Source organism: Schistocerca gregaria, chromosome 3 (assembly GCF_023897955.1).
Source record: "Schistocerca gregaria isolate iqSchGreg1 chromosome 3, iqSchGreg1.2, whole genome shotgun sequence".
Lineage (NCBI taxonomy): Eukaryota > Metazoa > Arthropoda > Insecta > Orthoptera > Acrididae > Schistocerca > Schistocerca gregaria.
In genome coordinates this window covers 372,976,826-372,990,744 of record NC_064922.1, presented here as the reverse complement: position 1 = coordinate 372,990,744, position 13,919 = coordinate 372,976,826, and the positions used below count along the sequence as shown (strand labels likewise).

The 13,919-nt window shown below is 37.3% G+C and overlaps 1 protein-coding gene across 5 annotated transcripts in view; it reads left to right on the top strand.

Annotated features, from left to right (window-relative positions):
* Positions 1–13,073, top strand: part of LOC126353891 (ras-related protein Ral-a) — a 33,762-nt gene extending 20,689 nt beyond the window's left edge. For 3 of the 5 annotated variants that reach the window (XM_050003101.1, XM_050003102.1, XM_050003100.1), the window contains exon 7: positions 10,454–10,540. Coding sequence is in view for 2 of the 5 variants with exons in the window: in XM_050003105.1 (XP_049859062.1) it covers positions 10,454–10,558 (105 nt within the window). In the remaining 3 variants the exon portion in view is untranslated. Of the gene's footprint in view, positions 1–10,453 lie in introns of all 5 variants that reach the window. The other 2 variants (XM_050003105.1, XM_050003104.1) reach the window with 1 other exon arrangement.
* The last annotated feature ends 846 nt before the right edge of the window (positions 13,074–13,919 follow it).

Here is a 13,919-nt window from a genome sequence, read left to right as displayed (position 1 = left end):
TAAAATTTCTTACTTAAAAGAACATTGTCAAGAACTAAGAATAAATACACACTAAACTTAGCTTATTAAACAGCTATAGTCAATTAAGAAGCGTTGAAAATATTTAAATATGTAGGATAAATGAACTTCAGTTTGGCAGTGCAAGGGGTTGCCCCCTGAAGGACTGTTAGTGAACCATTTGGAACCACTGGTTGCCATGGTGAAGTTGGACACTGTTCCAAAGATGAGGTAGCAGGCTTCTTTCCACTGAAGTTGTTGTAAAATCGATAGGCGAACTAGAGGTTGCCATGGTGAGGACAAACGCCTGTGCAGTGATGTGGCAGCAGGCTTGTTTCTATCGAAGTTGTTGCAAAAGTGGAATGGTGAAGACTGTCGCGTCAGACGATGTATTAACGAGCAGCAACTTGTCTTTATTGAAACGATTGTCAATGAGTAGTTTGCAATAATCTTTAGCTGACATGTATACTACATGCTGCGCAAATACCATACGAAGTATATGTCCATATTTTTGAAATATGGTCTATGAAGTTTGTATGTAAATTACATGTGACAATTTTTAAAAGGCATTGATATTCCTTAAGTTGTATGGCAGTCTTACAAACAAATAAAAATAATGAAAATGGAAGGAATTTAAAATTATAATACTATGAGCCATAGTGCCAAAAATAAAAGGCTGTGAATTAGCAATATGCAGTCTAAAAGCATATAAGCAAAAATTCTAAAACAGATAGTCAGTCATAAAATAACGTTTGGTGAAATAAAATTAGAGTGTAAAGATAAAATATTTCCTAAAAGTATATAGAAACTTCCACATGGGAAAAATACATTAAAAACAAAGATTCCAAGACTTACCAAGCGGGAAAGTGCCGGTAGACAGGCACAATAAAATAACACACAAACACGCACACAAAATTTCGAGCTTTCGCAACCGGCGGTTGCTTCGTCAGGTAAGAGGGAAGGAGAAGGAAAGATGAAAGGATGTGGGTTTTAAGGGAGAGAGTAAGGAGTCATTCCAGTCCTGGGAGTGGAAAGACTTACCTATCCTTTTTTCCCCATAAGGTAAGTCTTTCCACTCCCAGGATTGGAATGACTCCTTACTCTCTCCCTTAAAACCCACATCCTTTCATCTTTCCTTCTCCTTCCCTCTTACCTGACGAAGCAACCGCCGGTTGCGAAAGCTCGAAATTTTGTGTGTGTGTTTGTGTGTTTTTTATTGTGCCTATCTACCGGCGCTTTCCCGCTAGGTAAGTCTTGGAATCTTTGTTTTTAATATATTTTTCCCATGTGGAATGTTTCTTTCTATTATATACACACACAGAAGAGTGAACATTCTAAAGCAAATCATCCTTTTGGCACAGTATGTAATGTTTTCAAATTGTTGGGAATGCAATCCTCAGAATGATTTTATCCATCAAGATGTTGACCAAATATTGATTTGGTACATGCAATACTGGTAGTATGTTCTTGAAAACGTGTTAGATAGTTACGGCCTGTTTGACCAGTATACTGTTTTTGACAGTCATTACATATTATTTTGCAAACACCTGACTTTTGGTATATATTTGAGTCCCGAATTGTGTGTTTGTTTCATCTGTAGGGAGTTATTGGTTTTAAATGCTATTGTCATGCTTGTATTCTTAAACAATTTATTTATTTTATCTGAAATAGTCCCATGTATGTCATTTTTCTAAATCTCTTCTTGGAGTTTATAACAGCACCATTTGTTTCTTGTAATTTTTGATATAACATATCAACCTGATGGGAATTATAATTGTTAGCGACTGCTATCTGTTTTAATGTATCAATTTCCTTCTGGATTGCATCAGGTTGAAGAGGTAATTTCAGTATCCTATGTATAATAGTTTTAAAAAATGCCATTTTGTATCTTGATGGATGGCATGATGTAGCATTTATTATCACATCGGTTGATGTGGGTTTTCTATAAATAGAAATATTATGTTTTCCATCCTTGTTTGCAATTGTGAGGTCCAGGAAATTAATACTATTGTTACTTTCATGTTCTACTGTAAATACAAGTTTTAGATGTAAACTATTTAAGTTGTTAGCAAAAGCATCAATTTCTTCTGTAGAACCATTATATAATAGCAATGTGTCATCAGCATATTTTTAGTTGTATATAATTTTATTTGTTATTTCTGGATTATTTTTGAAAAATTGAATTTCAGCATAATTGACGAAGGTATCGGCTATAGTGCTAGCCAGGGAATTCCCCATTGCAAGTCCATCTTCCTGTATGTATATTTTATTATTAAATGAAAAACAATTAAAATGTAGAGTAATTCTTAAAAGTTCAATGAATTCTACTGTTTCTTCGGGGCTCATGATTTTGTGATATGTTAAGTTATCCTTAATAATAGAGATAGTCTCTTGAATAGGTACATTCGTGTAAAGATTTGTGATGTCCAATGATGTGAACGTTGTGTTTTTTGGAATATTCACATCATAAATTAATTTAGTTAATTCAAAACTGTTTTTAATACTATAATTTTCTTCATAAATGTAAAAGGATTTTAAGATTTGATTAAGCTTTTTGTTCAGGTTACAAGAGGGACTGTTTGTATTATCAACAATTGGACGAATTGATAAATTTGGTTTGTGATCTCAACTTAGGTAAAGTGGGGTTCATAACTTTTAAATGCTATTTTATCTTTAGGTGAAAGTAAAGAGTCACTATCATCAATCAGCTTTTTAATTTTTGTTTGAAATCTTGAAGTCGGATCTTCATTAACCTCAGTTATTCCATTAGCGGTAAAAATTGTAAAGTCTTAGAAACATAATTGTCTTCACTAAGAATGACAAGAGTATTCCCTTTATCTGCCTTGATTGCAATAGCTTTATTAGTTATTAACTTCTGGTTGATTTGTTTTACAACTTTTAATTCATTATTATGTTTATTTTTATGTTTTTCATTAGTAATGACATTTTTAGTTTTACGTGCAATGCCACATTTTTCAGACCCACTAAATTGTGCATGTTTTGCAGCAATCTTTACGTCAGCAATCACACGTTTAATATTTGGATTGCTCAATTCTGGAGGTAAATTATGTTTTAGGTCTTTGTTGCAGCATGTAGTATACATGTCAGCTAAAGATTATTGCAGCCTACTCGTTGAAAATCATTTCAGTAAAGACAATTTGCTGCTCATTAATACATCGTCTGATGTGACCATCTTCGCCATTCCAATTTCGCAACAACTTCGTTAAAAAGACGCCTGCTGCCACATCTTTGCACTGGCTTTTGTCCTCACCATGGCAGCCACTAGTACGCCTATCGACTTTACAACAACTTCAGTGGAAAGAAGCCTGCTGCCTCATCTTTGGAACAGCATCCAACTTCACCATGGCAACCAGTGGTTCCAAATGGGTCACTAACAGGCCTTGAGAGGGCAACCCATGTACATTTATCCTACATATTTAAATATTTTTAACGCTTCTTAATTGACAATAGCTGTTTAATAAGCTAAGTTTAGTGTGTATTTATTTTTAATTCTTGACAATGTTCTTTTAACTAGGAAATTTTACATTGTTATTTGACTTATAACTCATTGGTTAGTAATGACATCATGCAGTCATAAGTGGGCGGACCCTTCATTATATATAGTAAGACGGGCACTGGTTTCTCCAGTAGTGATTCTCCAACAGAAAGAGGTTCCTACTTAATGGTAGTTTATCGTTTTATTGCTTTATAACTTTATGGATTTCCTTTCATGTTTGTAGCCCTCTAATTATATCTTTGTATACAACTTGTAAGTCTGAAGATGACCACAGCATTGGTCGAAACCGGTCACCTTGATAAATAAATCGTGATCAAGACTGTTTTTAATAGTAAATAACGTGGACACTGCTTCAAGAAAGAAAAATTATTCATTAGGGCTCTGTGCTTAAGAAAGCATTTGTTCATTCAAAGTGTACAATGGATCATGGTTAATGCTGAGGATAATTTAAATTTCCTGTAAAATATTTAAAATATGGACATTAGGTGAAGATGTAAAATACTGCAATCTATTTTATATCTAAAATAGGAGGACTGTTGTTTTTCAAGTGATTAATGGGGCTGATCTTGAATTGCTGAGATCTTGCTGTTCTCTGTACATTGTGTGCAGTTTGGCTATATAGATTGATGGGCAATGACTGCATTGAATCTGAGAGATACTGAGCACAGTGATTGTATTCTGTAGTTGGTGGTGTTCCCGTTAGGTAAAAAACTTTATTGGATGCTTAGGTCACAGGTAGGCTCCACTTTCCTAGGCTATTTACTAACCCTAGCAGATAGACCACCTATTTAAAGGATCCTACAAAAAAAATTTCAAAGTTGTCTTTTTTGGCAGGTAATAGGCTAATCTGGAATGGTTGTTTGGTGAGGCTTATGGCAAAACCTTCCTTGTTCATTTAGGTTTTATTCTGAACATGTCTCCTAAGTTACTAGGTTTTTATTCAGTGTTTTTATCACCCACTCATTTTGTGTCCTAATTTTAATGTGTTCATTACTCTTTTAAAATTTGTCTTATTATACTTCACTACACACCTTTTGTTTCATTTACATTAATTTATAATATTTTCTCTGTTCTGCATTTAAAATTGTCAGTTGAAATGTGCATGGCTGGGCTAGTCAGTCAGTCTCGTGCTATTCACTTAATCATCAGCCGGCTAGAGTGGCCGTGCGGTTCTGGGCGCTACAGTCTGGAACCGAGCGACCGCTACAGTCGCAGGTTCGAATCCTGCCAGTTCTAGGTGACTGATGACCTCAGAAGTTACGTCGCATAGTGCTCAGAGCCAGCCAACTTGGTCATCTTAGAAGATGGCCATAGTATAGTCACACCAAGGTTAACTAGTTAGCTCCCTCAGTGCATGCCATTATGTGCTCTTAACTCATTTGCGGTGGTGGCCTCTGCTCTAACCAGTCACACAGCACTCACGGTCCAAGCACGACTTGAGTGTTCTGCTTCTTAGATCGTGCCTCTCTCCTAGGTGGTTTCTCTGTTTTATTAGTTGTTGCCACATTATTGCAAAGTATTCACTCATTTTCACTGTATTTAGCGAAACTGCTGTTTGAATTATAAAATTCTACAAAATTTTATAAAAAAGTTTGTCCTCAATAGTTTTCATTAGTTTATGCATACTGAGCATATGTAAAGATTACATTTTAGTGCACTTCTGTTGTTTTGTTTTCGGTAATATCATCTGATGGGCAATTGTTAGCCTGAAACCTCTTGTGAATTTACAAATATGAGCCTTACAGCTGAAGCAGTGATTTCCAGGCCGGTGCTCAGTTGCTGATGTCACAACCCTCAACAGCATCATTTGTTGGTCTGATGCATTCAGTCACTTGCAGGACGTTTACAACCATTGAATAAGAAATCTAATTTAGTTTGTCCCAACATTATGTACCATTTGTCATTATTAAATTTGCACGTTATGACATGACTGGGCTGATTTACCTATAGTTCCAGCAGTATTATGCGATTCTAACATTTTCCTTTGCATGATCCCCACATTCAAAGACAGGGTTTCGTATTCTTGCTCAACAGTTGTCATGGAAGAGTGCCCAGAATTTATGATTATACCCCCGCCGGCGAAACATTGCACTTGACAGTTCGCTTTTTGTCTAGTTAGGTTGGCTATACTGCAATAGCGATGTTGCAACAGCAGCCTCTATACACACAGCAGACGATACAGTTTTCCGTCCCGTCTCGTAAATGCAAGCGATTGAGCAATTACAATGTATATAAAAACTCGTTTTTAGTTGTACTACAATGACAGGAAGTAAACAACCGTATAATAATGCATGTAAAAGCATAACAATGCGCACCCTTTCGATAACGGAGCAGAGAAATACAAAAAACAAGCATCTGACGACTGGTACTTTAAAATCAATAATGTACGTAGTTTACAAAATAAATAATAACCGAGATTGCAATAAATAACCAATATTAGAATTTTTTCACTCACCAATTTACAGCGATAATGGCGCAATTCCATCCAGCTCGCCATCGTCACTGTTGTCCGATTCATCGCTAAAACCGTCTTCATCGGCAAGACAAATCATTAATTGTTCATGGCCACTGATAATGCCTTCTATTGTCTGTGCTGCTCGTATAAGCTTCTCGACGTGCTCTACTTTTTTTCTCCATGAGGCTGCATCCACAGTCACAAGAGCTTCACGCAACAGCTTTTCCGCCTCTGTTATTGTAAAGGACTTGTTGTTGTTCCTTACATACATTTTTACGTCACTCCATACTAACTCAATAGGGTTGAAATGGCAGTGATATGGTGGCAGCCTTATTACAGTATGACCCTGCTCCTTGGCAATTTCGTCTACTACGTATGTAGGTGTCGTAGGCTTATTTTCTTTAACAAGAGAATGTAACAGAACCTTTGTCATACCCATATCCGCTGCAATATTTCGATCCTGTAACCACTGCACCATAACTTCTTTCCGATCATTTGTAGTTGGGGCTTTGTTCTGTATCACCGAATGATATGGAGCATTGTCCATTACAATTGTTGTAGGGACAGGAAATTGTTTTAAAAGGTTCCTGAACCACTCAACAAATCGTGCGTGATCCATATCTTCATGGTAATCACCAGTCTTTTTTGATCTAAAAACTAAAAGTGCGTCAGGGACAAAACCACTGGAGGAGCCTGCATGGACCACAATTAATCTAGCTCCTCCTCCCGTCGGCTGATGGCCGCTACTGCTGGGTGTGTTATCCGTCCAACATTTACTGACAGCTTCCCCGGCATTAACCCACGTTTCGTCTAGCCAAATTATGGAATGAATGTCTCTGCCCACAATTTTGTGCAAGAAAATGCTACGAGCGGTAACAATATGTGCCCTCTCTAACAGTACTTTGCGTCCGTCTAGCGTTTTGTAACGGAAACCCATATTTTTTAGCAGAATTTTTAGTGATGTTTTACCACCCCTGAAGAGTTCACTTTCTTTTAAAGAGATTAATAACTTAGCTACAGTCGGATACTCTTTACTACTGTAGTAAGCATAAACATGCCTACGAACTGCATCAGTCTGGAAAAAATCTAAATCTGTGACAGGACTTGGCCGCTTTTTCTTCTTTCCCGGGGTTGATAAAAATGTATTATTTGATCCAGACAGCTCGGAATCATTACGGCTCACTTCAGTATCTTCCAAGTTTTGTAGTAATACTCCCTTACTTACTACCGTTCTTGCACTAATACCAAGAGTTTTCGACGTACGTTCCACCACTTTGTCGGCAGGAATTGATGGCTGTCCATGAATGCTTACGTAGTTTTTCTCCTGCTCGTAAAACTAACGAGTTCTGCGTAGCAACTCCAGTGCCTGGCTGTTTAGTGGCACCCCTCGACGCAAAGGATTGTCACTAGGTGAACGAAGTCTTTTCGGTGGCATTTTCCAAGTACGTAAACTCACAACGTAACAAAAGTCACAACGATATAGCACACAGTACAACGAAAACACGCGGTAAACAACACACAACTCACGTTGTATACACATGCACTAAACAAAGCCGGCAACGCGGGAACTTTGACGTCACAGCACGTGAGTAACAGCAGTGCTCACTGCACTGTGATTGGCTGGCGCCCCACGCTGAACGCCTAGCGCCTATCGTTCTTCACTTGTTACTCTGTTACGCTGCCAACTTCATACGCAAACGTCAAGTGCAATGTTTCAGCGGCCTGGGTATAGTGGAGAACTGAAAACATCACCTAGCCTCCAGCTTTGGAATGCCAGGTACACCAAGCCTATAACCACCTAAAGCTAAGTGCTCTCAATTTTGAATGATCCAAGGACTCTGTGTGGTCTTCTGGAAATACCATTGGGTACTTGTTTTCCATGTGTTACTCTGTAAGAAATTTGTGGAGTGGTAGCTTCCTCTCGTGTAAATTGCATTAGCTGCCTCAGTAGGCCTTATCCTGTCACTAATGAATGCCAAGGGCTTCAGCAATTAATTCATAGTTTACAGTGAAACTTTACCCCGTAACATTTTTGTTGTTGGAAGTTAAATTGCACTTGTTGGAACATAATAAAATGAAGCATCTCCACTTGCATTAATATCACTTGTAGTGTAAATAAAGATTATTTTTTTCTTTTGCAGTTTTCATTTAGACAATTACCTTGTTAATATCACAAATACTTCTAGAGATATGTTTTCCAAATGACTTCCATTTACTCTTCAGTTTCTCCTGGCATACTTCTTGCTCAAACAGTCCACGGGTGTACTGCCGGTCCATAGTGCCCAATGGGCACAATATTTAAACGATCAGACGTGTCACCATCGTCATGTGCACTGATGAACTGAGCTCCTGAGGGTGGGCGGCCGGCCGGCTATCTTAAATCCCCTCCCCTCGTGGGGCGTTCTCTCCGCGCCCGCGCGTCAGTGGTCGGTGAGACACTCGCGTTGGCATCTGTGGTGGCGTTGGTGTAATTGCCTCATCCGTCCCTAGTCACCTGTTCGTTTCCTTTGCTGAGCGTCTTTTTAATTGAAAAAACACACAACAAAAGAAACTAATGGGTGACTAGGGTGGACGAGGCAAATACACCGATGCCACCACAGACGTTGACGCCAACGTCTAACCAACCGCTGATGTGCAGGCACATACCACAGAGAGAACACCTCATGAGGGGAGGGTATTTGAGACGGCCGCCCACCATCAGGAGCTCAGTTCGTCAGTGCACCTGACGATGGCGACATGTCTGATCTTCGAAATATTGTGCCCGTTGGACACTATGGACCGGCAGTACACCCGTGGACAGTTCAAACTTTCATTCAGGTAATTTATATTGTTGTTTCGTAAGTTGTAGTTAGTTTTGCTAATGAATTTTTACTTTACAGAAGAATCAGAAATATTGTTCATCATCTTCTCCTGACATAATTCACATTGAAATAGTTCACTGGAGAACAGCTGGATGTCAGTGTCCGGTGGCCACAATATTTTCCCATGTGACCGTGTTGCCATCATGTGCATTGATGATGGCAACATAATAGCTTGGTAAAATATTGTCGCTGTTGGATATTGACATCTGGCCATTCACTTGTGTAGTATTACAACTACTTCATTTCTTCTCTAAAGATTTTGATCTGGTCAGTAAAGTACGGAATTTCCTCATTACAATTTTTGAGTCCTCAGTCTTCTGGCTGGTTTGATCCTGTGCACCACAAATTCCTCTCATGTGCCAACCGCTTCATCTAAGACTAGCAATTGCAACCTACATCCTCAGTTATTTGCTGGGTGTATTCCAATCACTGTCTTCCTCTATGGCCCCTTCTAGTACCATGGAAGTTATTCCTTGAGGTCTTAAGAGATGCCCTATCATCCTGTCCGTTCTCCTTGTCAGTGTTCTTCACATATTCCTTTCCTCTAAGATTCTGTTTAGAATCTCAACATTCCTGGCTTTATCAGTTCACCTAATTTTAAACATTCGTCTGTAGCACCACATCTCAGATGTCTAAAATGCTCAGTCTCTTCTGTTCTGGTTTTCCCACGGCCCGTGTTTCACTATCATACAAAACTGTGCTCCAAACTCAGATTCTCAGAAATTTCTTCCTCAAATGAAGGCCTATGTTTGGTACTAGTAGACTTTTCATTTACCTAATGTTGAATAATTTTAAAGTATTTAACTAAGTTTTAATTTTTGTCTATAAAAAATGTAATGATGACTACTTTTCTACCTCCAGTCTATGAAAGTACATTATGATTGATTAATGTTTAAAAGACTTATAAATTATTAAGAGTACAGGGAAATGTGTGTGTTAATTACTAACATCCCATTAGCACAAACTGTTGGAAATAAGCGTATTTAAACAATTTTTCAAGAATTAGCGTCGATACGCTCCTCATATCGCTTCGTAAAACAAGGCACTGTGGAAGTTGGTATGTAGTGCTGTTCGTAATCATAAGTAATGCTTGGTACTCAACTGGGGTATAGTGTTTTTTCTGTGAATAGCACTTGCTACACAGTGATTTTTAGGGCTTGATGAGTGTTTGTGATCTCTCTTCCAGAATTCTGCATGCACTGATGTGCCCCCACCCCACCTCTTACTGAGTAAATACAGTAATAGCCAAAAGTTACTGGATGTTGACTTCATGAAAACCTTTGCAACTAGAAAACATTAGAACATGAAGACAGAACATTAGAATGTCCATGCCTTGTATATGTTGTTTTCCCTTTCCTCCGATCACTTTCCTGTCCTTCACCGTTGAACTGAAACCAGGGAGCAATTACAGAGACTTGCCGCTTCTGTAGAGCAATTACAGAGACTTGACCCTTCAGTATTTTTCTTTTTTTAGTTGTAGCTACAGTACAGTTTTTCCTGTATTTCATTTAGCTCAGTTTGGCTTGGTGGAAAAGAAAATAGACGTATTTGTGTGAACTGTTTTCTGACTTGTGTAATAAGATGATCGCAGAATATTGGACTACTCAAATTTTTCTCTTTCAGGTATTCTATGACTTGATGAGAGAGATTGCAAAGCAGAAAGCAGCTGACAGTAATACTGAAAGGAAGGAAGAAAATGGTGCAAAGTCATGTTGTGTGATTTTGTAAATGTAAGACATATTGCTGTAAATATAGGCTTTGGAGTGCTGTTACGTGGAGGATACTCATACAGTGGTTAATGTGAACTTGCTTTTCCATTCAGTATTCTCTTTATGAAAGACAAAATCATAATGTCTTAATTATCTACTTTAACACAGCTGCTAATTTGGTGTGTGTGTGTGTGTGTGTGTGTGTGTGTGTGTGTGTGTGTGTGTGTTTACATAAAATTGCCACCTTGCTGCTTTTACAAAGCAGTAAATCGAATGCACATGGCAAGAGAATTTGACAAGTGTCAGTAACTAGTATTTTTAAAATTGAATCAAATTGTTATAGAAGTAAGAATATATTAGAATACACACACATATATATATATATAAAGAAGTAAAACTAGGAAATATGTAATATTTCCCTTTTATATAATATATTTATGTATAAATACTTTATAGAGCAGTTTGTGTTTAAAATCCAGTAGTCACATCAGTGACAAATGTCAAAGAAGTGCATTTGAAATCAGAGACTGCATTTCACATTAGAGTTCTTTTTGTACATAACATTTGCATACATATAGTTATGTATATTTTGTGTGAATTACAGTTAAATGATATTAAAATGTGGTCATATATTGTTAGGTTCATTTTGTGGGATGACTGTTTTGCATGAAAATTATTGCTGTGATATTCTCACAAGTAACAATTTTGAAAGTGGTATCACTGGTTTGCCAGTGTTACTAAGTCTTTCAGGTTGGCATGTTACTTTCTTTTCCCCCCTCTCCACAGATGCTTGTAAATGTGGATATGGTCCAATAGTTTCTGTGATTTCTGTTGAAGTGCTGTCACATATTCAATGAAGATACTTCCTCTTTAGTGATATTTCAAAGTCATCGAAGAAAGTTGTCAGGTTTTGTATGTTGTCAGCGACTAAAATTAATGCTGGAAGCTGTTGTTCCTTGAATTTGAAATATTATGGCCTGTGACTCAGATTATCGTGTGATGGTGTGTTCCATGTATTTTTGCTATCTCATCATGAAAAGTTATGGTGTGTGCTGAGCAAAGTGTAGCTGATAGAAATGTCACTTTTATCTAAAAGTTGTTTTGTTTTATTGTACAGATTATCTGAATGCAGTTTTTTGTCCATTGAATTTGATATGATGTGAAACCAAGAAGTTTTTTCAAATGGCAGATAGTAGTTGAGGTGTAATAAACTTGGAAAATGTCTTTGTTTGTACTATAGATCTAGGTTTTGTACACTGATTTTTGAAACATGAAGGCCATCTGATGATACTTCAAAAGCCAATAAAGTCTTCAACAGACAAACCAAAATGAAATGCTCAAACTAGTTTAAAAATCATAAATCTCTGTATCTATTGGAATCCAACCGCTGCAGTCTTTGCCAACACCATGCTTTTTTCTAGACTGTGAAGTTTGGTCTTTATCTTTTTAACCAGGTAAAAATACTTCATTAGCATAATTCACATACTGTAAGTGTGAAACTTAAGTTTTGCAAAAGAAAACATTAAAATACTTGTATAAGAATGGGGAAATTGAAGTAAATAACACCATTTGGCTCTGATTCAGAGAAAATTTCATTGCAGTTACTGCAATTTCAGGGAGTTCTTATAGGAAGTCCCTCACTGACTGACTTAATTTTTTAAGTGAATTTTGCAAACGTCACAAAAAAATGTTATTGGCTAAGATGCTATGGTACCTTGAAATTGTTTTAGTCCCTATTTTTCGTTTGTGAAAACAGTTACCTTTGCATATTCTTTAATCACATCAGAAACAAAAGAAACTTGGTTTAAAATTTCAGCACCTATCATTCACACATACTGAAATATTTAGGTCAGTACATCATTACTGTTTTTGTACAAGAAAAACATATATTTCTTTTTTATTTGTGGAGTTGTGCAGTGTTCAGTTAAATGTATTTTCCATTGTTTTAATGGATTCATATTTAGTAATTTCAAATTAAAGCTGTGTATCAAATTTGTGTCAATCTCCATGGTATTCTTAAGCCATTATTATTGTTTGTTATTGTTATGTTTATTATTATTATTATCATTATCATTTTATTACTATCCCAGTCTTCCATAGTGTTCACTTTACTGTGTTTGAAACTTTATAAGAATAAATGAATAAGTGCCTATTTTGAGTAATTGATGTGCAAAGGTCATGGGACAAATTTGTTTTAAGGTTCCAGACTGGTTTGTGATAATTGGGCTGTCACAATGAACGATTTAACGTAAGTGTATGTTGTAGTCAAAATTCTGCAACAGTTTTCAGAACTGTTTGTCATCTGCACAATGTTCACTTCAAATTGAGGAAAGTAACCACTCAGTGAAATGAAGACTGTAAAATTATCTTGTTTAAGTTTTTATGAAACCAACATTGATTTTAATTTGGCACATTTCATGTTAGACGCTTACATTTTGATCAGACTTTGGAAAATTGTCCTTTTTGAATCATATTTGTGTAAATATGGGCCAGAACACGAACAAATAAATTCAGCATTCCACTTTCGGTGTAAATCTGTTTTGAACTATAAATAAATAAATAGCATAATTTTTTCTGGTAGCTTTGTTTTGGGTGCACATGCCCAATGTGAAGACAAAATGAGATGAGAGAGCATTGGAATATTTATAAACGATGGTAGTGGTTTGATGAGGGATTGTGAGAAGTGCAATTCAACATTTAGAATTTTTTAATCAAAATTAGTATACAAAGTGCACATAAAGTCTGGGAACATTTTTCATTTATTTAGTGTACTAGAACCAAACATTGTACAGACATCATACATATTTCATTTTGAAGAGAAACCCTGAAAGTTGCCCCCTCCTCTCTCCCCCCCCCCCCCCTTCCAAGTATACCACCACAGCATAGTTTGGTAACTTGCCGATAGTCAGTGCTAGTCCAGACATGGAGAGTTCAGGTGCGGAGCGAGCTTTCTGTGTGTTAGAGTTCGACAAAAACAAGTGCGCTACAGCTGTTCAACACAGCTGGCACAACAAATTCGTTAAGATGGCTTGCTTGTACCCAGCAAAGAGAAGATGACATCCCAGTGTGAGTCAAGTGAATGTGGAGCACTCTCACTGCATATTCCTCTTTGGACACATTTCAGCAATGGCTGATGCCTCAGATGCAATCAGACTCTCCGTTCATCTTTCAGGAGGATGAGCTCCACCCCATTTTCATTGTGAAGTTCGTGGGTACCTGAACACGAAGCTGCTGCATCGATGGATTGGCTGTGCTACAGAAGGGGACAGCTGTTTCATGAAATGGCCTCCCTGAACACCAAATCTCACTCTGTGTGTTTTCTGTGTGTACACATTAAAGATCTGGTGTATTTATCACCTCTATCACATGATGTAGCAGAG